The sequence below is a fragment of the Dunckerocampus dactyliophorus genome, chromosome 15 (genome assembly GCF_027744805.1).
Source record: "Dunckerocampus dactyliophorus isolate RoL2022-P2 chromosome 15, RoL_Ddac_1.1, whole genome shotgun sequence".
NCBI lineage: Eukaryota > Metazoa > Chordata > Actinopteri > Syngnathiformes > Syngnathidae > Dunckerocampus > Dunckerocampus dactyliophorus.
The window spans coordinates 10,160,280-10,186,661 of NC_072833.1; the positions used below are offsets into that span (position 1 = coordinate 10,160,280).

Sequence of the window (26,382 nt, forward strand, 5' to 3'; positions counted from 1 at the left end):
CTTCGGAGGCTGCAGAAAGAAAAAGGGTGAAAATATAGTGTAATAGTCTGTGTGAATTTCTCTTGTAGGTGAATAAAGTATATATTTGTGCAGCGCGTGAGAACTGGGCAGAGTGCGTTGAAGGGCGGTCAAACAAAATGGGATAAATCGCCGCTCGCATTAAGCGTTCAAAAACTGGGGGACTTCCAACTGTATATGATTGACAGCCCTAGTTTTTGTATATCATTGATGGTTTGTATAATTGTGATGTGACAATGGTGGCATTCAAACGTGGATTTAGTCGGTCAAGTCCCCACTGAAGGCACGGTACCAAATGCCCCGCCCACCCCTGGAGTAGTGTATCCTGGCCTCGAATTGTTCGCTTGTTTTTGCCCCATTTCAGGCCGACTTCTAGTGGATTTTTTTTGGTAATACCAAAAAATTCAGAGTCTAGTGTTTAGGCTTCCTGGTTTTCACTCACTTCAACTCCTGGTATGTGGGAGCTTCCTTTAGCTTATAATTTTATTTAAATATACATTTTCCTATGGATTTTTATCTAGAGTGGAATCCTTTTGACTAGCTATCTCGCAAGGAAACATTTTCACACGTTACATGTTTAACACCCTAACAGCCTGGTGCTACAACCCTCCAAACCCTGGTGGCGTGTATGCGAGACAAAGCAAAGAGTCAGCAAGAATTAGGGCATTGAAAACCTTGTCTGTGTGCCAGTGCATTCATGCGTCCATTCATTGACCTTCCAGCCTCGTGCCATCAGACTTGGGAGCTCAATGATATTGTGCTTGGTCACATGACCATGGGGGTCCGACTGGAGGATGGAAGGGGGATGGGGGCTGGAAAAGTATGCTTTAATACTGTATGGGTAATACAGTGTATACAAGTGCTGCTCGATAAATTAGAACATGACTAAAAAGTTGATTTATTTTAGTAATTTCATTAAAAAAGAGAAACGTGTGTATCATATACATTCATTACACACAGACTGGTATATTTAAAATGTTTATTTCTTTTCATTTTGATGATTATAACTGAAAACTAGGGAAAATCCCAAATTCTGTGCTTCTCCTGTCTTCCTCCAGACTCTGGGACTTCCGAAGTGATGTGATGGTTTGGGGTGCCATGTCATCTGCTGCTGTTTTCTGAGGTCCAAGGTCAGTGCAGCTGTCTACCAGGAGGTTCTAGAGCTGTGTTTTACAAATTAAAGGCCTCCCTGAGGATGTGTTCAGGGCACGTCCGACCGGTAAAAGGCCTCGGGGGAGACCCAGGACACGTGGGAGAGACCATGTCTCTCAGCTGGCCTGGGAACGCCTCGGGATCTGCCGGGAGGAGCTGGATGAAGTGGCCGGGGAGAGGGAAGTCCTGCAATTACTTGGATTGATACCAGCGTCTGCAGTATCGCCCGCTACTATACTGAGGGCCTTAACCTCTTTAGCAACAACCACCAACAGAAGAAGAAACACAAATGATTTACATTATTAGCTAAGGTAATAGTTTTATATAGAGATTACATACATAGTACTTTATTTAAATTAGTCAGGTCATCTCGGATCAATCCAAATATGGATAGTTTCGATGCCAAGGGAAGTATCAGTATGAGATTGAACAATTTCATGGAAAAAGTATTGGTATCTGCAGTACTGGCGCTGTATTGACTTGGTACTGACTCAATACCAACATTTTCAGTAACTTAGTGGTGAGCTTTACTGCAAACGTTTGGTTATTCAAACACTCACGTTATCCAAATATTGATAGTAGTGATGTCACGAGTGGTATCAGTAATTGGATTGATACTCGCGGGATGGGATCAATATGTTTTGGTTCTCTTTCATGTTTATGTTGGCAAATATCTCTTTTTTTATGTTGTGTTGTTCATCTGAAAATCGTTCAGTGATCCTGGAAACATTTTCAGTCAAAAGTATCGGTACCAGTATTGGTATGCTGGCCCTGTATGTACTCGGTATTGGATCCATACTCGACCAGTCCGGGGTGTACCCTGCCTCCAGCATACCCCTGCGATCCTCATGAGGATAAGTGGCATAGAAGATGGATGGATGGAACCATACCAAAATATGCAGTATCGCTAACTCCTGTCATTTAATTCGCATTTAATTAGAGTCACCAAGCACACACAGGACAATATTGTTGATTCTATATGAGAATATAAACTATTATGTGAGCGAGGTTCATTCTATGATGAGGAGGTTTTGTTATGTTATGTAACCATAGGCCCGCCTCCTGCCCCTAACAGGTCTAATCCTCCCCTCTCCCTTCATGGTTCAAATGTAACGGTCCTCAAACATGCAAACAAAAGCTCCCGACGCAGCCCATTGATGCTTTAAGGGATGAGCCCCCTCTGCAGTGCCATTGGATGGGGAAAGAAACACGACGTCCCATTGGGCACCAGCCTATATCACCACCACCACCATCATGGAATCACGTGCGCAGCATCAGCAGGGGTTGTCGGGTACAGCGTGTTCTCATGCATGTGTGACACCCCGTTGGCTGCAGGGTTTTTTCTTTGCCGCAATGCACACTGGGGGCTGGTATTGCTACCATGTAAAAACGAGCATGTCGGGACATCTTATTCATCAAAGCTAATGCACGCACATTTCAACGATCAGTGGTTGCATCATGAAGCAAACACTCTTTGACTGATGTTTGTTCATGTCTCTTGCGTTCTGTATCATCATTATGCTTGCACAATTGAGTGCTAGAGCCACACAGGAGGCACAAAAATTGAGAATAGTCATAATATATCATAATACTGTATGATAAATATCTGCTAAAACACTTCTGTGTATCAAAGAGGATTTTACCCTATTGGTGTTTGTGTAATTTGAACTACAAGGTAAACTATTATATTATTATACTTTAGCTTGACACAATACATACATTATACAAAGAAAGTATAATAAATAAACAATAAATTCAATAAATAATTATTAAACTTTTAAATTAATAATGACTACAATTAAGAATGATTTAAATTAAAAAAAATACAACCGAATTGTTACCATTGCAACCTGTTATGACTCGCAATGTAACTCAGCTTAAGATTTTTCAAGGAAGATCATTGAATGCTTTTGCCTTTCATTTGTCGATCGTGATTATAATCACATTTAAACACAGGACAAAGATTTTAAGCAAAGAAATAAGATATTATCAAATTTATGAGTGAGCAGTTTTAGTATTAGGGCCACACTGAAAAAAAAAATCTGAGATTTTGAGATTAAAGTTGTAAATTTACGAGAATAAAGGCCAAGGCCAAGGGTCACAAAAGTCCCCCATTTTCATAGCTGTCTCAGTATTAAAATTATAAGAAATTTTGAGGATAAAGTCGTAATATTACGAGAATAAAGTCCTACATTTACAAGAAAAATCTTGTAACTTTATGTTACATTCATTGACCAAGAGAGCTATGAAAAGGCGGGATTTATGTGACTGTAAGGAAGCGTGCCTGAACCGAGAGGAAAGTTTACTTCCTTCCTGAAGCGCTACGTATGCTCTGTTTTCCCTCTGACAAGTATGACACGATGACACGTAATATTACGACTTCGTTCTCGTAAATTTACCACTTTATTCTTGTCATTTTGCGACTTTTTTCCTCGCAAAATTACGACTTTTCTTGTCAATTTACGACTTTATTCTCGTAAATAAAATTGAAAAAAATCGAAAAAAATAAAAAGTCCTAATATTTACGAGAATAACTTGTAATTTTACAACTTATTTTGACGTAAATTTCCAACTTTAGCCTCGTAATTTTACGACTTTTTTTCTCATACATTTACGACTTTATTCTTGTAAATGTACAACTTTATCCCCGTAATTTTCGAACTTTTTTTTTTGTAAATTTACAACTTTGTTCTCATAAATAAAAAAATATATATATATAAAAATAAAAAAGTCGTAATATGTACGAGAATAAAAGTCGGAAAATTCCGCTATGAAAAGGGGGTACTTATGTGACTGTTGGCCTTGGGCATGTGGAGGGGGCGGGGTAATGAAGCTTGCCTGAACCAAGAGAAAAGTTTCCTTCCTTCCTGAAGAGCTGTGCTCTATTTTCCCTCTGACAAGTACAGTATGACACGATGACACGTAATATTACGAATTCATTGTCGTAAATTTACGACTTTATTCTCGTGATTTTATAATTTTTTTCTCATTAATTTACAACTTTATCCTCGTCATTTTACGACTTTTTTGTTCTCATAAATTTACGACTTTATTCTCGTGATTTGACCACTTTTTTTTCTCATAAATTTACAACGTTATCCTCGTAATTTTACGACTTTTTTCTCATACATTCACGACTTTATTCCTGTGAATAAAAAAAAACTAAAATATTTTTAAAAAGTCGTAATATTTACTACAATAAAGTCATACATTTACAACCTTATTCTTGTAAATTTGCAACTTTTCTCGTAATTTCCGACTTTTTTTTCTCATACATTTACGACTTTATCCTTGTAAATTTACAACTTTCTTTTCTCGAAATCACAGATTTTTTTTCCCGATGTGGCCCTAATACTCTGTCGTACAACTTAACAGGACATTAAATCAAAAACATAAAGCAATGTAACAATTTCAACATAATAATAATAAAATAATAAATACAAATATGTAAATATAACAACAACAATGTAACAATATGAAAAACACAACTAAAAAAACACAAATAATTGTGAAAAATATACAAAGAAGACAACTGAAACATATCGATCTCGTCATTATTAATTGTCACGATCTACCTGGTACAGATATCATGCTTGGTATCTACAGTATATTAGGATCGCTCAGCCCACAATCACTAATGTACAAATGCTCTTCGTCATTGTTACTATAAGTTGGCATTTTGATATTTTTAATTTGGCAAAAAAAGGCTAAAACCTACACATAGAACAAGACAAGAACTGAAAAATGCCATTCTCATCTAAGGTCGACCTGATACTGACACACCATTGGTATCCTGATAGATCAATATTCGTATCGACCCACCCACCCCTACCATCTAGAACTGGTAAACTGCGATCCGCTTTTGAGTCGCAAACGATCAGTTGAGAATGAAAGAATTGTCATACTGTGGTACCTTCGTCGCTAGGGGGCGCTGGCAAACTTACATTACTGTACTTACATTAATGGACAGACAGACGGACAGGAACCACACGTGATTTGTGCAAAAAAAAAACGGTACTGTAGTCTTCCTACAATATCCATGATTCTGGATATTTTCTACATGATATGTTTGTAATTCACATGCACGCGCACATACACTCGCACACATACAAAGCCCCAATCTGTCACGTATGATCTTCATCCTCCTCCTCCTCCTGTCTCTCTCCAGTTCTCCAGCAGCCTCCTCGCTGACTCCCCACCTGCTTCTGTCCAGGACCAGATTTCACGGATAAAATCCACAAGAACACGTAAGCCTATTATTACTATTTACATTTTTTGCATGCGTCCGAGTGGAATTGCTCCGCTAAATTGCACTCATTTCATAGTTCGACCGCAGGATTTCCCGATGTAATTTGGCGTATTTATCCCCTAACCTGACACCCTGCACTTGATTATGTTTCAATACAAACATACATATCAAACACACGCGTGAGTATCGTTGAAAGGTGAGACAACATACTTAAAATGTAATAAAGATGGCAGCCACAATTACATAACCTCATTTCTACCCAAAAAGCGTCTAAAGGGGCCTTTTTAAAGCCTGTCTAAACTGCTTGTGTGCGCATTGGAGACACTCTATTGCTGAAGTGATGTATAGATTTAAATATATAAATCTTATTTGGCTGGTTTTAGCAGGTTAAAATGTGTCATTTTGCTAATCCTGCCATTGTCTGGACCATGAGGCTGCACTGCATTCAGCACTCAAACCACCTCCTCATACCACCTGTTAAAATAGATATTTGATACTAATATTATTACAATATTACAAATAATACAGCCTGGGTGCTTTAAAAAGTGATAGCGCTGAGTTCCGTTTAGCGTGCACGATGCATGCTAAACTGGATTTAGAGGAAGGCCTCTGCAGATTTGTAGCGTTAAGAAAAAAAAGACGTGCCCCCATTTTGTGACCACTTCATACATTTGACCTTGATAAAGCAATCATCTGCCCGGAACTGTTCCGCTGAATACAAAATTTAGTTATTTTGTCATAAAGTTGAGTCTCTGAAGTCCAAAAGTTGTACAAGTTGGGGTTTAAGCTAAAATATTTGGGGGAAAAAATCGAACAAAACTGACCCCAGGGGGGCCATTTGCGACCCACATCTCATTTTTTGTTATTCTTCATTGGAAATAATGAAAATAGGAAAAGTCCAGAGTGTACTATCTTGAAATTTTGACTGGCTGTACCTTTTTTTTTTCCATCGTAACATTCATTCGACACGCATGCAGCTTTAAAAATAGTTAACGCTAAGAGAGAGGTATTCATTTAACAATATGTTTAACAATGTGGTTGTAGTTTGCTGTAGTGTACTGTACAACTGCGCTTCATCAAGCCTGCAACTGTTTTTGAATGTAAAGTGCTAAGTTAAATCTTGAGGAGGCTCCAAGAGGAGCAACTAGAGGAGCTAAAGGAGGAGCTAATGGCTCAGCTTGATGCAATCACTGCAATCACTGTCTTGTTTGATCTTTGCTCTGCTTTTGTTTATTTGTGCTTTATTGGCTGGCGACCAGTCCAGGGTGTACCCCGCCTGTCGCCCGAAGTCAGCTGGGATAGGCTCCAGCATGTCCCCGCAACCCTAAAGAGGAGAAAGGGCATAGAAAATGGATGGATGGATGGATGGATGGATGGATGGATGGATGGATGATCACAATTTGCCACAAATGTATCCGCAAATGTCCAACGTAGTCGAAGAGCAGCATAACATGTGGACGTGATGCGTTGCGATGCATGCGAAAGCGATGTGTCGCGTTATGATGCAGTGCGTTGCATTGCCATGTGTTGCGTGGCGTTGCATTGCGTTGTGATGCGAAAGCGATGCGGAAGCGATGCGGAAGCGATGCGGAAGCGATGCGGAAGCGATGCGAAAGCGATGCGGAAGCGATGTGGTGCTTTGCGTTGCGATGCTTTGCGTTGCGATGCTTTGAGTTGTGGTGCATTGCTTTGTGTTGCGTTGCATTTGCGATGCGATGCGAAAGCGATGTGTTGTGTTATGATGCAGTGCGTTGCATTGAGATGTGTTGCGTTGCGTTGTAATGTGTGGTGTTGCCATGCATTGCGTTGCATTGTGATGTGAAAGCGATGCGAAAGCGATGATGCGTTGCGATGCTTTGCGTTGCGATGCTTTGCGTTGCGATGCTTTGTGTTGCGATGCTTTGCGTTGCGATGCTTTGCGTTGCGATGCTTTGCGTTGCGATGCTTTGCGTTGTGATGAATTGCGTTGCATTGTGTTGCAATGCGCTGAGTTATGATATTTTGAGTTGCAAATCCTTGCGTTGTGATGTGTTGTGCTGCGATGCTCTGCAATGCTTTTCATTGCGATGTGTTGCGGAAGCGATGCTTTGCGTTGCGATGCTTTGCATTGCGATGCTTGGCCTTGCGATGCTTGGCGTTGCGATGCTTTCGCGGTGTGGTGCATTGCATTGTGTTGCGATGTGTTGAGTTATGATAAGTTGATTTGCAATTCGTTACATTGTGATGTGTTGTGTTGCGATGTGTTGCATTGCAATGCGAAAGTGATGTGTTGCGTTATGATGCAGTGCAGCGCATTGCGATGGGTTGCCATGCGATGTGTTGCAATGCGAAAGTGATGCGAAAGTCATGTGATGCTTTGTGTTGCGATGCTTTGTGTTGTGATGAATTTCATTGCATTGTGTTGCAATGTGTTGAGTTACGATGTTGAGTTGCAATTCATTGCGTTGTGATGTGTTGTGTTGTGATGTGTTGCGGTGTGTTGCAATGTGCTGTGATGCTTTGCATTGCCTTGCGATGCGTTGCGATGCATTGTGATGCGTTGCAATGCGTTGCGATGCGTTGCGATGCGTTGCGATGCCTTGTGATGCGTTGCGATGCTTTCCGTTGCGATGCTTTGTGTTGTGGTGCATTGCATTGGGTTGCGATGCGTTGAGTTACAATTTGTTGAGTTGCAATTCGTCGCCTTGTGATGTGTTGCGATGCAATGCACTGCGATGCGTTGCATTGCGGAAGCAATGCCATGCTTTGCGTTGCGATGCTTTGCATTGTGTTGCGATGTGTTGTGATGCATCGCGAAAGCGATGCAAAGAGCCGGCTCTAAAAGCTCTATCATCACTACTGTGTGATGTTAATATCATTTTTTTCCCATACAGTTCTATGATGTCGTCGGTCCTACAGAAGTTGATCAGCCCTCTGCCTGGTAGTTCCACTGAGCCCCCCAGGAACAAAGTGACGGTGGTGGGGGTGGGCCAAGTGGGTATGGCCTGTGCGATCAGCATCCTCCTGCGGGTAAGCCTTCATCCTCAGCGTCTCATACGTCACATGGGCAGACGTACTGGATACGGAGCCACCTACCGGGACTTAACATGGAATAAACCTTCAGTTTGGGTTGTACAGGAGAATTTAGTGTTTGAATGTTCTTTTGTAAGGATCTGTGTGATGAGCTGGCTTTGGTGGACGTGATGGAGGATCGTCTGAAGGGAGAGGTGATGGACCTGCAGCATGGCAGCCTTTTCCTTAAGACCTCCAAGATTGTTGCAGACAAAGGTCAGGGACCCGTGGCTCCTGCAACACAGCAGCACCTTCACAACACTTGGTGCGTCAACATAACTCTCGTCCTTCAGACTACGCAGTGACGGCCAACTCTCGCTTGGTCGTGGTGACAGCCGGAGTCCGTCAGCAGGAGGGCGAGAGCCGCCTCAACCTGGTACAGAGAAACGTCAATGTCTTCAAGTCCATCATCCCTCAGATAATTAAGTACAGCCCACAGTGCACTCTCATCGTTGTCTCCAACCCTGGTAAATACAACATTTTGATGTTAAGTAGTAGTCAAGTCTGAATTTTAGCCTTGCACTTTTTTTTATTTCATAGCTGTTTGTATTCTTCAACGGAGTATTGAAAAAGAGAAATATGAGATTTCGGGAATAAAGTTGTAAATTTATAAGAAAAAAAAAGTGGTAATATTACCTTTGCCCAAGGCCAAATTTCACATAAATCCCCCTTTTCATAGCTGTCTCAGGCAAAGCCTGTTACGGTGGAGTATTAAAATAATCTGAGATTTCGAGAATAAAGTCGTAAATTTCCGAGAATGAAGTCCTAAATTTATTACTTAATTCCCGTAAATGTACGACTTCATTTTCGTAAATTTACAAATTCATTCTCTCGGAATGAAGTCGTAAATTTACGACTTAATTCCCGTAAATTTACGACTTTATTCTCGAAAACAAAAGTCGAGAAAGTCGAGAAAAAAAGTTGTAAATTTAGGAGAAAAAAAGTTGTAATATTACCTTTGCCCAAGGCCAAAGAGCACATAAGCCCCCCTTTCATAGCTGTCTCAGGCAATGGCTGTTACGACGGAGTATTAAAATAATCTGACATTTCAAGAATAAAGTTGTAAATTTACAAGAAAAATCTCATAAAATTACGAGAAAAAATCTCGTAAAATTATGCGAGAAAAGGTCGCAAATTTACAACAAAAAAAGTCGCAAATTTATGACAAAAAAGTCGGAATATTACCTTTGCCCAAGGCCAAAGAGCACATAGGTCCCCCTTTTCATAGCTGTCTCAGGCAATGGCTGTTACGACGGAGTATTAAAATAATCTGACATTTCAAGAATAAAGTCGTAAATTTACAAGAAAAAAAGTTGCAAATTTACGAGAAAAAAAAGTCGTAATATTACCTTTTCCCAAGGCCAAAGATCACGTCAGTCTCCCTTTTCATAGCTGTCTCAGGCAATGCCTGTTACGACGGAGTATTGAAATAATCTGACATTTTGAGGATAAAGTCGTAAATTTCCGAGAAAAAAAGTTGTACACTTACGAGAAGGAAGTCGTAAATTTACAAGAAAAAACTTGCAATAGTACGAGAATAAATTTACGATTTTCTTCCTGCAAATTTACGAGAAAAAACTTGTATCTTTATGTTACAAGCATTGCCTGAGACAGCTATGAAGAGGGGGGGGACTTACAGTAAGTGACCCTAATACTTAGTTGGAGTATTCTGCTTTGCTTTGCTGCTATTGCTACTACTGTCTTGTATACTGCATACAGTGTTGCTGCTACTAGAACCTTAAGGGATCAATAAAGTTGTATCTAATCTAATCTAATGTGATGTCATATTCCACTGTAGTGTGCCTCCACATGTCGTTGTTGTAATCATTGGATGCTAAAACCCTTCGCAGTGGACATACTGACTTATGTGACGTGGAAGCTGAGCGGCCTGCCCAAGCATCGCGTCATTGGCAGCGGCACCAACCTGGACTCGGCTCGCTTTCGCTTCATGATGGCCGAGCGCCTCGGCATCCACGCCAGCTCCTTCAACGGATGGGTCCTGGGCGAGCACGGGGACACCAGCGGTGGGTGTCCGCAGACCTTTTGTTTTTCTGAAATGCTGAAACGAGTCATGCTGAAATGATTGCTAATAGAGCACTCTACTGTTTCAGTGCCTGTGTGGAGTGGCGCAAATGTCGCTGGGGTCAACTTGCAAAAACTGAATGCTGATATCGGCACTGATGCTGATAAAGAACAATGGAATGCCACACATAAGGCTGTGGTTGACAGGTATGCTGTGTACGGTGGAATGTTAGTTATGATGGTAATTAAAACGGTAAAACCCGTTTGAGTCGACGCCCCCGGGACCCGCTGACTCCCGTCGACATAAGCGGTTGTCAACATAACGGAAATCGAAACCAAAACGAGCCGTTGCTTGCACATTTAGCTGTGACTTTGGCCAAAGATATGGTTAATACCGGTCCCGGTTAATACTCACATGCTTTTTTTTTTGTGTCAAAGCTTACTTTGCACTGAACAGGAAGTCACAGTATGCATGTTCCAACGTTCTGTAACTAGACAGTAGTTATGTCGCTGCTGTCGTTGCACGCCGCTTAGCCTTTGGGTCTCACAACGTCGACTTTAGCAGACACTTTTTAGTAATAAGAAGAACCCGGTGGACCCAGACTTGATGAGCAAGCCTCTCAAGATAAGTTAAATAGTCTGTTTCCCGGGGGCAAACCAATATTATTTTGTACAGGCGCCGTTTTAAGTGACATCTTCAGCTGTTATACAAGCATACAAATAATCAGGTAACAGAACTTTGTCGCTAACCAAAACAGCAGAACCTACCGAAGGACATCAACAGTCTCTTTGGTAATGTGTGTAATAGTCATGTATTATAAAATACATGGAGTATCATTTAAAATGCTAAACATATTTGATTTTATATTATTTTAAGATGCTTTCTCCCTAATAGACACCTTGCCATCTGCAGTTTAGTCGCTACATGAAATATGATGAAATACATCACTCTCCCTTTAAGACCGGGTATTGTCACCCTTTACTGAGCGGTCAGGCCAGAGACACTTCCCTCACGACAGTATTGCTATCTGGTAACAACAGTTCTGATTCTATGGTTATCGTCACACTTTTCAACTTTACCATAACCTGTGATACATTTTGGGCATTAAAGATGCTAAAAGCCGTCCGATGTGGGTGAAGCCACATCTTAGCTTTGTGTTACAGGTGACAAGGCAAATTAGTGTAATATCTAATCATACACCTAGGAGGCAGGTGCGCCTCCTAGGAATAGGAAGTAAGGGAATCAAAATAAAAGACAATTCTTGACCATAATATGTAGTTTTAAAAAGTAAATATCATCTTCTGGACTCTACCTGCCGAGCAGCATTCCAGATTACCACTGGCGTGACTCACACTCACACTCATACTTGTGGTCATTATGTGAAAGGATTAGTTTGGCCTCACGTGGCCCCCCCACATGCCACTGAGAACTTCCTTCCATCATACTTCTTATGCAAATATGGCAAACTAGTTTTAGCATAGGAATATGGTGCATAACTACAACAGTATATTATATTTATCTTTGACTAGTCATAATGAGGGACGGGGCATTTGGCTAAATAGTCTTAATCGACCATGCGGCAAACTAACAATCCATGAATTAGTTATTGAACCTGTTTAATTGAAAGGACCTCGGACTGGCTCACTCATTAAGATAACCGAACCCACAGGTAACGCGTGCATAGTTACTTGTTTCTTTAGCCAGAGCAGTTAGGAGGATGGGCAGTATTGAAAGATTTTTCAACCTATGCTCGTTTGTTGATATGGTTTTTCTTATTTTGTGCAGATTTTTTAATAACGCTTCTTCTGCTTTCACATATTTTATACTCTTTTCTAACAGATCTTCTGCGGTAGAGTCGCAAATCTTTATTCTGGTGGCTAAGAATCTAAAAAAAAATAATAATAATTGGCGCATTTTGTTAGATGCTGTGGTAAAATCCAGGTTAATACTGTCCTGCTTTTATTCTGAAGCTTACTTTGCACTGAACAAGAAGTTTAATGCTGTGTTACTGGACAGTAGTTATGTTGCTGTTGTCGTCACACGCTGCTTAGCCATAATAATGACGTTAGCAATACATGCAAACGGAAACAGACCCAGAAACTAACCCTGTAGTGCTCCATTTTGATATATATATACAGTATATATATATATACAGTATATATAAAGGTTGTCGAAAATAACACGTTAACAGCATGTTGTTAATTGTAATTAAAGCATAGGCACCAGGGCAAGCACGCCTCTCTGTTATAACGGCAGACGGAAGTACAGTGGATCGTACGGATGTACAATTTGCTACATTTAAGTATGCTGGAAAATACACCGAAAACAAGTAAACTTACCTTAAATTACATTATGTCTTTGAACGCAACCCCTCATTGCTCATAATAACACGGTTTAAAGTGCGATTCAAATGTCGTGCTACTATTAAAGAGACTAATGTTAGACAAATAGATTTTTAGACTTGTGTGGTGTCTTTTAGCTTGATTGACATATTCAGTTCATTTGGAGCTGTTATTACATACAAATGCATATAATCCCGTCCTGTCATTTATCTTGCTGTTCATTAAATACAGTGAAAATGGGCATATTTCAGACATAGTTGCTAATGGTGATGAATAATTATTAATTAATTTAAAAAACTGTGATTAATCTGATTAAATTTTTTTATCATTTTTTCATAATTTGTCCCTAATATATATATATATAAACATATATATGAGGGGTGTATGAAAAGTTTTAAGCATCAGAAAAACTAAAAAGGATAAGGGATTTTTGATCATTTATTTTTCAACATAGTCCCCCTCAAGGGCTGCACACTTTTGCTCCAGCACTTTTACGTCGAAGAACTCTTTTGTTTGGGACTCAAGAAACCCCTCAACTGCAGCTATGACGTCATCATCGCTGGCAAAATGGCGGCCAGCCAAGGCTTTTTTCATCTGGGTGAAAAGACGGGAGTCGGAGGGGCCCAGGTCTGGCGAATAACGTGGACGGGGGACAAGTTCGAATCCACAGTCGTGAATTGTTGTCATGGCAGCCACTGAGTACACGGAGCCACCGCTCGGATTTCTGTTTTCTCCATTTTGCACTGAATCCTTGACCCTTGCTTCTTCAAAAATCTGCAAAAAATATGAGAAGCATGTTAGAATCTTCAAATTTGGCGGGAGTACAAATTTAAAAAAGGTTGAACTTTCAAAAAATGACAGGTTTGACCACGCATCAACGCTTCTTATACGCGATGCTTAAAACTTTTCATACACCCCTCGTACATGTGTATGTTTTTAATCAGCAGTCTTTACCCCAGGGGTACGCCAATTGCCATAGGGGTCACGTGAATAAAAATGTAAAACAACTTTCACCTAACACTCACAATTATGAGTGCGCCTGAACGCCTCAGAGCAGACAAAAGGAAGGAGACAGAGCAAGACCGTCTTCATTGTGCCGTGTGAGTTGTATGAACGAATAAGCGAGTTTGATGATTACGTTGTGCTTTGAGAGTGTTTAATCTTGAGATTTCCTTGATATCGGTGTTCCGACCCCCGCACTGTGAAAACCTGTCAACGTATGTGCGTGTCAGGATGAGAGAGAGGAGATGAGGCTTTATCGCTGCTTGTATGTATTAAATTAACATGCAGGCTTAAATCATAGCGACTGCAAGTTGGCAAACGTGAAGCTCAAGTTGAACCCATCCAACATGCGGCTGAATAGATATGCAGGACGAATACTAAGCTATTTATCAGTGCTCATGTAAAACTCCGATCAAAATTCGACCATGAAAAGTACAAACCTTTTAACCAGTGTACTTGTTAACTAATGTCATGTCAGAGACAATAAGACAGGCAGTAAAGAATCGCCTGATGTTTAAAGACAATCAATACATGAATGGATTGTGTTTGGTGCTGCTGTGTGTCAAGTGGGAAGGCTGAGCGTGTTTCTGTTATCCGAGGCCAAACGATGACAACAGTTTTAGTACAAACGGCCCCGTGAGGATTGCTACTTGCAGCTGTGGTCAGTTTAATGCAATCTGTCCGGAGTAATGCGTATTAAGAGCATCCAACACTCACTTATGTAATTACCAGCACACTGTGCTACACATGTGCTTCTCCATGCATGCATTTTCTTTAACCTCTTCATCGCTGGGCTGGAGAAGCTTGCTAGAAAAAGAGCAAAAGGAATATGATTTTTGCGTGCATGTGCGAGGTTTACATGGATGATCTTGCTATCGAAGTAACGGGGAGGCGTTTATGTTTCAATGTGAAAATGTACATGGCTTTGCCGAGTTTTGGCGTTACAGGAAAGTGTTTGTTTTTGTGGCATTAGTGTTTTGTTTTATGAAATTATTCAAGACATGTGCTGGTCTCGGACTGTTTGCATGTGTTCAACATTTGCTCCATTGAAGTGCTTGTGGATTGAATTGTCTTCTGTTTTTCAAAAGTTATTACAGTCGTCCGTAATTACCTCACTTTATCGTGTTTTTTTTTTCAAAAATGAATTCATTACTAAATGGCCGCTGTTTCGTGGGTGACCACGGCCTATTTTTAGTCCAAAAATATGCATATTAAGCACATTTTATGTACAGCGGTGTGAAAAATTGTCCTGATTAATTTTTTTTTGCATGTTTGTCACACTTAAATGTTTCAGACCATCAAACAAATGTATATATTAGTCAATGACAACACAAGTGAACACAAAATGCATTTTTTAAATGAAACTTTTTATTATTAAGGCGGGAAAAAAATCCAAACCTACGTAGCCCTGTGCGGAAAAGTGATTCTCCCCTCCGTTAAAACATAACTTAACTGCAATTGATTGAGATCACTGAGATCTACCAGTTTGGAAAAGGTTATAAAGCCATTTTGAAAGCTTTGGGACTCCGGTGAGTAACCACAACTCTTGTTGACCAGCTATTTATCTTCCTGCAGAACGATGGCGCCTGAAGCCACATCCAGATGTTTGATATAGATGTCAGTGCGTAATAACACGCCGCATTTAACACTGGCTATTAGTGAATGCTTAGCGGTGTCGTTCACATACACATTCTGTTGGGGTTTTTTGCATTTCAGTGCCTATGAGGTGATAAAGCTGAAGGGTTACACCAACTGGGCCATCGGCTTGAGCGTGGCCGACCTGACCGAGAGCATCGTCAAGAACATGAGTCGTGTCCACCCTGTTTCCACCATGGTCAAGGTCAGATTTTTTTTTTGAAGTGTCATTCAGGACAAATGATCTGTAATAGAAAATGATCCTCATACACCATCACAGTAAGTATGATGCATTGCATGTGTCTGTATTTCCCCAACTGTAAGTGTACATGTCTGTTTACCAAAGGGCATGCATGGCATTGGGGAGGAGGTCTTCCTGTCCCTGCCGTGCGTGCTGAACAGCAGCGGCGTGAGCAGCGTCATCAATGTCAGCCTGACGGAGGCCGAAGTTGCCCAGCTGAAGAAGAGCGCCGACACTCTGTGGGGCATCCAGAAGGGCCTCAAGGACGTGTAAGCTTCAGAAGTAGGCCGCCATGATCCAGAGATGCCAGTCAACATGCACAATTTTATCATTTCATGTCATTCCTCTGTGTCGGACTTTGATCATTCTGTTCACGCACAACGCCGGTGTTTTTCAATCACGACACGATGAAGTGTTAAGCACATTTTCTCCTAAGCTGTGAGTAAATTGAAGTGTTTTTGTCGGTTTTTGTGTTTTTGATTGTTTCCGCTGTTTTACGCCAGATTCAAGCACAACCAAAATGTTTGTTCGTCTGTGTATTTCATCAAATTCCCATACTCAATGTGAAAGAAATAGAGAACCTGATGTATCCGGAGGGAACCCAAACTGTTTTCCTCTTGCCTTTGTGTCTTATGAAGCAGTTTTTCCAGAGCACATTTAGGTTAGTACAAAAGACCTTGAGAGCGCACAAGTTGTAAGTGTCTGATTCTGTGATAGAAGCACTTAATAAATGAATTCAACCACCTGACAAAGAGCTCTTATGTATGCAGGTTATCCATATTTTTTTGTAGTTTTCCTTTTCTTATATAAAAACTGGAATGACGCAGTGGAATCTGTACGTATACTGGATAGCACTTAATTACTTTTTTTTCTGGTTGGCTAAGAGAAATTAGCTGTTTTTTTGTTTAGCATTTCTTAGGAAAAATGTTTCCTTGCCTCTATAAATTGGAAGGATTTTTAAAAAGAAAGTCACTGGTGCAATTAATTGAAATGTAAAAATGTTTTTACATAGAAATAAAATAACAAGAATAAACAAGTTTTTTTTTTAATTAAATTAAAACTACAGACCTTTTCGACTTAAAAATGATTACTACCGTGTCAACTCGCTACATCACCTTTCGTGGATTTGCAGTTTTGCGGATTTTTTTAAGTGCAATTTTGCATATTTTTTTAAACAGCATATAAACGTGCATTGTGTTCTGCGTCCTTGTGGTGTATTAGAGCGATCTCTCAGTGCTTTGTTGTATGTGTCTGTTATTGTATTTACTACTGCTACCAGTAGAGGGTGTTGTATACTCGTGAGAGTTGAAGACGTGTGCGGCTCCACCTAGTCTCAGTATGTGTTTATGTGCTTGTACAAGTACATTAGAAACCCACAGTAGACAATAGCAGGCTAAATATAGCAGCAACAGTTCTTATTGGCTAAGGGAGAACCCGCCTATTGTGTTCTGCGTCCTGATTGGCTGTAGACCACTGTCAATCTCCTTTTGTACCATTTTCTGTTGTGGTTGTAAACTAGCAAACTCGCTAACAGTGTGGGCTGCTTGCTAGCCGCCAATGAACAATAGAAGAAGAAGAAGCTAACAGGCTAAATGAATCTTAGGTTCAAGGAGTTGGAGGAGGAGGATGACGGCAGGAGCAATATGTTTTAACAAGGATACAAAAACGCCACGGCCGAACGGCGCCAGGACGAGGCACGGTCAGAGTGCACGTGCGTGAGTCACTTAATAATTTAATGCGTCCAACCTAGTAGATTGATTTAAACTTTGAGAGTGTTTAAACAAGAGAGAAATGTGAGAAAATGTTCATGTCTGTTTGAGAAAAGTGCATTAAGTGTATTGTGAGGGGCTTTATAATCTTAAAACCTATATAATAATTGTAAACAAATAAAGTTGGCTACTTTGGGCACCTATCCCCGCGATAAACGAGGGCACACTGTGTATATATACCAGTGTTTACTTGCCCTATAATTGGAAGGTTTTTGTATCAAAATTAAATAAGTACAATGTCACAGGTATAAATAATTACAATGTTAAAAATAATTGAGTATATATCAATTTCATTCAAAACTATTGACAATAAATGTTTTTAAAAATATTGTCAATGTCATGTTTCGCAGGACAGGAGCGAGTGCTTCCTGTCCTGCGCTCTTATTTTGGGAAGGTGTGCTTCCTGCTGGGTGGAAGAGGCATGCGCTTCACGTCTGGTGGCCGCGCAGCTGTCGCCAATCACCATTAGTGGCTGTTAAAACGCCAGCGTCGTCAGACGTGCGGCGCTGGTTCGTTGTTGTTGCTGTTGTTCCTCGTCTCCGCGCCGGTGCTGTCACCTGAGGGGTATACTTACCTGGATTTCCAAGTACCTTGTTGTCTCAGAAGCCGTTTTTCCTCTGTCGCCTTTCGTTTTTGTTCCTGTTCATGCACCATTAAAGATCCTTTATTTTTGCACGCTATCGCCTTGTCTCTGCATAGTGGGGGTCAAACACTCGACAGCCGCTACCGCGCCGTGAGAGTCAATGTATTAATGACAATGTAATAATACTGTCTGTAAAGTGCAGACTTTTTTCCCTTAAAAATGATTACCGGTACTATTTTAATAACATAGTAGAACAATATGCTGATCTAGCTATACTTGCCCTATAAATTGGAAGGTTTTTATTTGGTGTGCCAAAATGAAATAAACTGATGTAAATAATTAAAATGTAAAATATTATCTTATAATAATTTACTTATACAATTACTTGTAGGGCCCCATACATATTTAATAATAAAATAATTCTAATGAACTGAGACATTTTTTTCAATTATTTTTGTCTAGTTCTATTTATTATTATTATTTTTAATTTATTATTAACCTATCTATTTTCCTCGTAAACGTGTAGACTTCTACGGCTTAAACAATCACACATTTTCGAGTCCAGAAAATTATTTTTTATTTGTTTTCCCCTAAAAATGATACCTACTTATTTTACTTTAACTTAAATATGTATTTATTCATTCATTTTCTATACCGCTTGTCGTTATCATGGTCGGAGGTGAGCTGGAGTCTACCCCAGCTGACTTTGGGTGAGAGGCAGGGAGCACCCGGAACTGGTCAGCAGTCAATCACAAAGACATGTTAGAATTTTTAATAGTAATAAAAAAAAATGATACTTACAAAACAGACTCCAACGAAAACACTTTTTGAGGCTGATTATTACAAAAAATAGTAACAAAATATTGTCTGAGCTGCGTCTCAATCGGGACAGCGCACTCAGGAAATAAGAAGAACCAGAGAAAGAAATAGTCACAACAGAATAAGGCAATAATTAGTTGGTAATGTTGATCATGTTTTTCCTGTTCCGTGTATTCTTGGCAGCAATTTAAAAGCTACGGTATTTGTAAATAAAAATGGCGTTTTACTGCCACCTTGTGTCAAATTTAGTCATTACATAATATGATTAAAAAATGCTTTTTTGACAATGTGTAAAGATAAGTCGTGTGTTTTCTTTTTTTACGGATCACATGGCACATTGTTGTGGTCCTGCACGGGATAACGCACAAGTCTACATTTGCTTCAGGTCAGCACCTCTGGTTGGCGAGGTGAAAATCGACCCCTTCTGGCGCTTTTAACAGCTCTCCTGTAGATGTAACCGTGATTGTAGCGCTTCCCGAAGCGAAGGCCGAATGGGTTGACGTTGAATTTGCTCCTGCGGTCGTTGCAGAGGAGCTGCTGCTGCATCTGCTGCGCGTCGTTTTCCCGCAGGGAGAAACACAGGCTGGGATCCTCCAAAAAGTCTCCGAGGGTGCTCCTTCTCAGCTGAATGAGGACAGAACCTTGAGAAACAAAAACAAAATCAGACTCCAGTGTGGACATGGACAACTAAATTCCCTGTTCAGGGTCAAGGATGAGCTGGAGTCTATCCCAGTGGACTTGGGGCCTATAGAAGCAGGGTACATCCAATTAACAACTGTCCCAATTAACACTCTCCAGTCTATCAATCCATCCTATCCATCCATCTAGAGAGCTTGTGGTGTCCCACAGGGAACTCTATTAGGTCCACTGATATTAGCATAACAAACGTTATTTCTATCCATCTATTTAGCTCGCTAGCTATCCATCTACAGTATCTGGCCAGAGTTTGCATTAGCAGAAATGGTGTCCCACAGGGAACACTAATAGGTCCACTGACATTTGCATTTGTGTAATTTCTATCCAGCTATTATTCTAGTGTATGTGAAGTGTACTGTATGTGTAGTACAGTACAGTACACGTACTGTACGTGTACAACTCAAATAATACTGTATTATTATCATCATTATTGTGTCCCTACAGTCTGGACACATGCATATATTAAACAAATCAATATAAATATAAATACATGCTGTCTTCTTTTTAATTAAATTGATCAATTTTCAATATGTTTGAAATATAATATAAACATATATATATATACATATATATACAGTATATTTGATATTATATGTGCAATTGTTTTTTTTGTTTTTACATTTTGAACAACTTTGTCAATTAGATTTTTTTTTAAATGTATGAATTCATGATGAATTACATTAAATATGTTCTTTGCATAATGTATGTGCTGTACGTGGTATGTGTGTAGTATATGTCCAGACATTAGGGACTCCCTGTAAAGTATAGTATGATGATGACGATGATTGGATATTAGTATTAGATACACTTTATTATGTCTGATAATATAATTAACCATGCAATCCTGATATTTATTTGAAGTGTTACGGCATTACACAATATTATTAGTGCACTAGTCCAATGGATTACAATATGTAGTGATGCCAATAATAGATTTATAATAACCATCTAACAAACACTCTTATCAATTGTTTGTGTCAAATAGGTAAAAAGCACTTTCTACTGTCCGTACCTGTTCCTCGTGTTTCCTGCGCAGGGAAAAATCCTGGCAGAGACGCTCCCAGACTCCGTGGATCCTGACAAACCATCAGTGCACACATCACAACCACAGCTGCAAGCCTCATCTCTGCAGAGATAAGTCGTCCTCCTATGTATCCAAAGGACTTCAATGTCGGTATTTGACTACTTAGCAGATACTAACGCTGCCGTTCCATGCAGTCTTTTTTATATCCCACCCAACAGGTGACCTTGCTCACCTTTGCAGCCAATCACACGCTTTTACGTCTCACAGGCTGCAAATAGTCTGCTGCTTTCTGGCCACGAAATGCATCATTCATATGCTTTTCGCAGAAATGTTGACGCCGCGGTTCGTAGTTTGGAATCATCCATTTGAATAAGTGACGGGAAATATGGTGCTGTGTAACGTAATTGCCCGCTTTTGTTGCAGCGCTGAAAAAAACTCACCACCGTAAGCACACGCTAAGAAACAAACTGGGCAAACTTATGCTGATATTATTTGCCGTCGGAAACAAGAACAATGTGGCAAAAGGGCAAAACAGTCGATAAAAATCACTTCATAAAACTTGCTTCTCCGTCCTCCGCTTTGTGCGAACGCCTCGTCTTCTCCGAGCTGCTGTGAGGCAGTCTCTTGGATTACCGTCATGACGTCCACGTCACTGGAAAGCACACAGTGCCTAGTTTCCTAATTTCAATTGAGTAAATGGTTCAAGCTTTGGTGTGAAAGGATTTCAATAAACAACGTTGGAAGATTTAAGATTAAAAAGCCTAAAGTATACAGTACAGGCCAAAAGTTTGGACGCGCCTTCTCATGCAATGCGTTTTCTTTATTTTCATGACTAGATTCTCACTGAAGGCATCAAAACTATGAATGAACTATGAATGAACACAAAAAAGTCTGAAATAACTCAAAATATGTCTTAAACTTTAGATTGATTCCTCGAGGTAGCCACCCTTTTCTTTTTTGATAGCGCCGCAAACCCTTGGTGTTCTCTCAATGCGCTTCATGTGGTAGTCACCCGAAATGGTTTTTACTTCACAGGGGTGCCTTGTCAGGGTTACTTAGTGGGATTTCTTGCCTTTTTAATGGGGTTGAGACCATTGGGTTGTGTTTTGTGTGTCCAAACCCTTGGCCTTTACTGTATATTTACGTATAGTAATTAGTAAAATGTGTGGAATGTTAAAGGGGCCCCACCACCTTAAATTTTTCTGAACACACCCTTCACTGGAAAAAGTTTGGACACATCTACAGAAAAATTGAAGAATTGTATGCATCAGATATGCTAAACCAATCAAATGCTAAGCTATCTCAACAAAACTTTGTGTTATAGGTGGCAAATGAGTGTAACATCTAATAAGATATCTCATTACCGCTGCCAAGCGCAGCGTGGAGGTGATGTTCTGAATAGATTTGGATGAAATTTCCAGGAATTGGGATATGCAAGAACTGATTCAAGTTTGGGGGTGATCTGGATCACCTTCTGGTTCCAGGGGATTTTTTTTAAAGGATTCTTTGACACCGTGAGACAGGATCATTTTCGGCATTTGTGCATATAACTCACAAACAAGTTTCAAACAGGTTGTACAAAATATCAAAGAATTATCCAAAAAATGTAGGATTATTATTTTGGTGTGAATTACAATAGGGGGGGAACTGTGGTGTTTGGAGGAGGTGTGTGCTCTCCGAGTGCTTCTTTAGTTAATAAGAAATTAATTTAAATTTCAGAATGTGCAGAGGGCCAATAAAAAGTGAGCGCTGGGCACATGGCCCCTGTCCCGCAGTTTGAACACCCCTCAATACTGCACAGCAATTTTTCCTTCAAAGTTTCCAAGCCAACCCATCATACATGATGTCACCAAACATTTTACCCTGACATGTGGTGTGTGTGTGTGTGTGTGTGTGTGTTGGTAGGCTAAAGGTTAGTGGCAGTAGGCGGGGTGGAGGTTATATACCACCCCCCCACCTTGTATCTGTTTTGTTCTCCTGTCTCCAGAAGGACTGGACATCCATCTGCACACCAATCCAGAAGAAATCTGTTGTGTTCCTCCTTTGGCAGCGGCTTGCATTCCACACGTTTGAAGATGCCACTGTCACGGTCGCTGTCCATGACATCTTTAAGTGGCGTGCTGCCAGCGTGGGAGGAGGATGAGCTGCCTGTGGAGGACGTCCTGCTCTTTGAGGTGGCCTGGGAAGTCACCAATAAAGGTGAGATGTTAGTGCGCATAAGTGTTGCTAAAACGAAATAGACCATCACATACACGTACTGTATATCATTTAGACGTATAGAGCACATATTTGGATCACATTTGGCAATAATGGGAAAAAAAAAATCATGTGTTGCATTTTGGGTCAAACTCTGAGCTCCTCACAGAGTAAATATTGGAAGCCAGAGAAAGTGGAGACAGTCCATTGCCTCTGAAGGGTTAAACATTAAGCTGCAGATAAGTGGTTCTAGCTATTGCTACAGTATAGGCAACCACATGATTAAAAACACATTAACACATTCATATTTCTGCATTGTGCCGCAGCATCGGATCGAATTAAATCAAATCACCATACTCATGTTTGCCTCGAACATGGATGTTATATTTTTGTATTCATCTGTATTCAGCATTTTTTCATATATTTATTATATTGTCTATATTTATTCAGTTAACCTTTTTATTTATTTTAACTTATGGTATATTCTATTTCCTGTAATGTGTATTTATTCTCCTTTTAATTCATAAAGATATATAAAAACAATTACATAAATAAATAATAAATAATGAATATATAATATAAATAATATTTATATTACATAATATATTTGGTATTTAGCATTGTTTATTTGCAAAATTCTGACTTATTATATTATACTATATACAGTGTACCATATATTAAATAAACATTTTAAATATATATAAAAAAAAAATATATATATATATATATATATAGTCATTTTTACACACACATTTTACATTTATTTTAAATTTAATGTATTCATTTTGAATTGTAGCATCTATAACTTCATTGCAATTATGTTTTAAACAATGAATTGTTTAATTTTTTTAATTCATTAATTATTTATAAATGAAATGAAACATATATTATATAGTGTACTGTACTGTATGTATATCGTACTGTATGTGTGTAAGTCCAGACTTCAGGGGCACCCTGTGAGTTGTTTTCCAAATATTATGTTGAGTTCAATAAGTCTCTATTCGTCCATGAGTGCGGTCATGTTGTCCATCTTGCTGTTCTATAGATGCTGTCCTCTGACAGTATGTACTTTATCGTCATCCCGGCTGACGTCAATCGTCATATCAGTGTTGTCTTTGCTGGTGCCAAGTAAGAGACTGGAAGAAAAAAGAAAACATTTCCACTTGTTTTAAATGTTACAAGATAACAAATCCTGGCTGTGGACCGCTATTGCGCAACACAAACCAGTATCAACGACTACTGGAGATACATGACAACGTTCAAAACTAATATTTTGTGTATTTTATGTTTACTTTTTAAAATTCTTTTTGTAAATAGTAGGGAGCCTCCGATAGATCGGCCACCGATTACTGTCGGCCGAAAACACGTGATCGGCATACGCCATTAAATGCCTTCCCAAAAATCGATCGCCGTGTTGTCATGACAATTCACGTCACGAGATTACGACATGAATGTGCATGTGTGTGAGTGTGCATGACACGTAGGGTTGCCAACACCCGTACCGAGACGACAAGGAACACACTTTGTCCGGTATTGCCGCGAGAATCGGACGCGAACGAATCGGCTCTTAGAAATGAACGACAGAAGCAGGCTCGCGTCTTTGGGAGCCAATGGAAAGCCGATTCGGGCTTTTTTCTGTTAAAGTGTGACCCCATAGGAGCGGGGTTAAACACACACAGCACACGGAGGAGGAGTCTTTGAATGCCAATCTTCTGTAAAGTGAACTGGATGCTGCTTTTTCTTTTTGTTTTGCACTTTTAATTTGATCTATTATTATATTATATTTTTTGCAACTGTTCACTGAGGATTTAAATAAATCCATTTAAATAATAAACATTTGATATGATGTATTTTTTACATTAGTAACTCTGTTTACACTATACACTTAATTTGGTAATAAATTAATTTAAGATAACAAAAAATCTGACACTTGAGAGCCGAAAGAGCTGGTATTTTTATTGAGCCGAGCCAAAAGAGCCGGCTCTCTAAAAAGAGCCGAAATTTCCATCACTACAACATTAGTCTGTAAAACCTTAATGGATTCAGTTCACTCCCTTCCAAATCTATTGGTGTTCGACTTCTCTTGCATCTTTCGTTATAGCAGGTAATTAGCTAGCTAGCTAGCTAGGTAGAATTATCCGCTCAAGCTTCTCGCCTTCGGACTCCAAATGTGACTTTTTACCACAGTGACATTTTGTTTTTAAAACAAACAAGCAATGTTTGTAGCTCGTTTTTCTCCCTCGGGGAAGTGGAAATCACGTCCTTCGGGTACGTACTAACTTTTTCAAGGGCCTGTTGGTGTCGTTATACTTTACATCTTGTCCTCCAAACACGATTTGTGTGTTGTAGTTTAATGAACATTACCTATTGGCCAGGAGCCCTTGGAATTGTACACGTGATCGGTATCGGCAGGTCTCACGCACGGGTGAAACAGCAAATCAGAAGTCATGCGCTGTGAGAAATTATTTTACAAATACAAATTCAAAATACAAATACAATACAGACACATATGATATACAGGCTGTCCCTAATCAAGTTAGTCTGGGCATACAATACAGTATAATATACACATACTGTATGATATACTGTACATTGTTATATTGTGTGTCCTTATATAGAGTGGAAAGGACAGGTGGTCCTGGGTTAATGATGTTCCGTGTTATGATTCTTGAAATTCAGTGACTAAAGTTTTATGAACATTTTTGAGGCTCATTCTGTACTTTATGGTAAAATTCCCGCCTGGCCTTCTTGTTCTTCTTGCTAATGGGTGGTTTGCATCTTCTGGTGTAGCCTCTGTTCTTTTGTTCATGAAGTCTTCTGTGAACAGTAGGTAGTGATAACTTCACTCCGGTCCTCTGGAGGTTGTTGCTGATGTTACTAACAGTTGTTTTAGGGTCTGTCTTGGCATCTCTCACAACGTTTCTGTCACCAACTGATGATGTTTTCCTTGGTGTACCCCTTCGACGTCTGAGCGCATTTAGTACACCAGTAGTTTCTTTCTTCTTCAGGACATTGTGCGTAGCGTAACACATGTAGATATGCTAAGAAGTTCTAAGTAAGCTAAGTAACTTCTTCCTCAACCTAATTTTCCAAAAATTTCAAGTTTGTTTTGTTTTCTTAGTTTCTCATAATTCTCATATTACGACTTAAAAAAACAACAACATATTTTTTCTTTAACATTTCAACGACAATGACATCATTTTTCCTCGTAATATTCCAAGTTTATTCTCATACAAATTGTGACTGTTTTTCTCGTTTGAAAATTATTTTTTTTCTCTTAATATTTTAACTTTATTCTGTTAAAATTGTAATTATTTTTGCATTTTTGGTGGGTTTTAAAAAAAAATATTTTGCAACTATTTTAACTTTCATCTTGTAATTAAACATCTTGTAATATTATGACTTTATTGCCATAATATTGTGACATTATTCCCATTATAATAATGATTTATACTTTTTATAATAATTATTAGAACTTCTTAGTTATTTTTCTCATAATATTACAGCGTTATTCTTGTAAAATTACAACTTTTACTTGTCGGATTTCAACTCCTTTTCCTCTTAACATTTTGACTCGTAAAA

The 26,382-nt window shown here is 39.4% G+C and overlaps 3 protein-coding genes across 9 annotated transcripts in view; 2 read left to right on the top strand and 1 right to left on the bottom strand.

The window, feature by feature from the left end:
* Positions 1-1,093: 1,093 nt before the first annotated feature.
* On the top strand, positions 1,094-16,465 carry LOC129168161 (L-lactate dehydrogenase B chain). 3 transcript variants are annotated; one of them, XM_054753109.1, is made up of 9 exons: positions 1,094-1,148; positions 5,339-5,417; positions 8,293-8,428; positions 8,569-8,686; positions 8,764-8,937; positions 10,321-10,494; positions 10,582-10,699; positions 15,554-15,677; positions 15,819-16,465. In XM_054753109.1, the coding sequence occupies exons 3-9, from the start codon at positions 8,297-8,299 to the stop codon at positions 15,984-15,986; spliced, it is 1,008 nt and encodes a 335-aa protein (XP_054609084.1). In that variant the 5' UTR covers positions 1,094-1,148; positions 5,339-5,417; positions 8,293-8,296; the 3' UTR covers positions 15,987-16,465. The 3 variants fall into 3 exon arrangements, with proteins under 3 accessions (XP_054609084.1, XP_054609083.1, XP_054609082.1); XM_054753108.1 differs by lacking the exon at positions 1,094-1,148 and adding an exon at positions 5,101-5,184; XM_054753107.1 differs by lacking the exon at positions 1,094-1,148 and having other exon boundaries at positions 5,249-5,417.
* A 2,438-nt stretch (positions 16,466-18,903) lies between these two features.
* On the bottom strand, positions 18,904-20,757 carry kiss2 (kisspeptin 2). Its single transcript, XM_054753110.1, has 2 exons — positions 20,593-20,757; positions 18,904-19,525 (listed from the first exon to the last, which is right to left on the bottom strand). Exons 1-2 carry the CDS (start codon positions 20,702-20,704, stop codon positions 19,266-19,268), a joined length of 372 nt encoding a protein of 123 aa, XP_054609085.1. The 5' UTR covers positions 20,705-20,757; the 3' UTR covers positions 18,904-19,265.
* A 1,802-nt stretch (positions 20,758-22,559) lies between these two features.
* The window catches only part of gys2 (glycogen synthase 2), a 29,195-nt gene continuing 25,372 nt past the window's right edge, over positions 22,560-26,382 (top strand). For 4 of the 5 annotated variants that reach the window (XR_008566220.1, XM_054752980.1, XM_054752978.1 and 1 more), the window contains exon 1: positions 22,562-22,803. Coding sequence is in view for 4 of the 5 variants with exons in the window: in XM_054752980.1 (XP_054608955.1) it covers positions 22,680-22,803 (124 nt within the window). In the remaining variant the exon portion in view is untranslated. Of the gene's footprint in view, positions 22,804-26,382 lie in introns of all 5 variants that reach the window. The other variant, XM_054752981.1, reaches the window with a different exon arrangement.

Bases quoted from the DNA above. Each gene is read 5' to 3' on its own strand.
- kiss2 (XM_054753110.1), bottom strand. From the start codon at position 20,704: ATGAGGCTTGCAGCTGTGGTTGTGATGTGTGCACTGATGGTTTGTCAG. The intron at 19,526-20,592 runs GTACGGACAGTA...TTGTTTCTCAAG, and splicing joins GCAGGAAACACGAGGAACAG to GTTCTGTCCTCATTCAGCTG.
- LOC129168161 (XM_054753109.1), top strand. From the start codon at position 8,297: ATGATGTCGTCGGTCCTACAGAAGTTGATCAGCCCTCTGCCTGGTAGT. The intron at 10,495-10,581 runs GTGGGTGTCCGC...CTACTGTTTCAG, and splicing joins CGAGCACGGGGACACCAGCG to TGCCTGTGTGGAGTGGCGCA. The intron at 15,678-15,818 runs GTCAGATTTTTT...TGTTTACCAAAG, and splicing joins CTGTTTCCACCATGGTCAAG to GGCATGCATGGCATTGGGGA.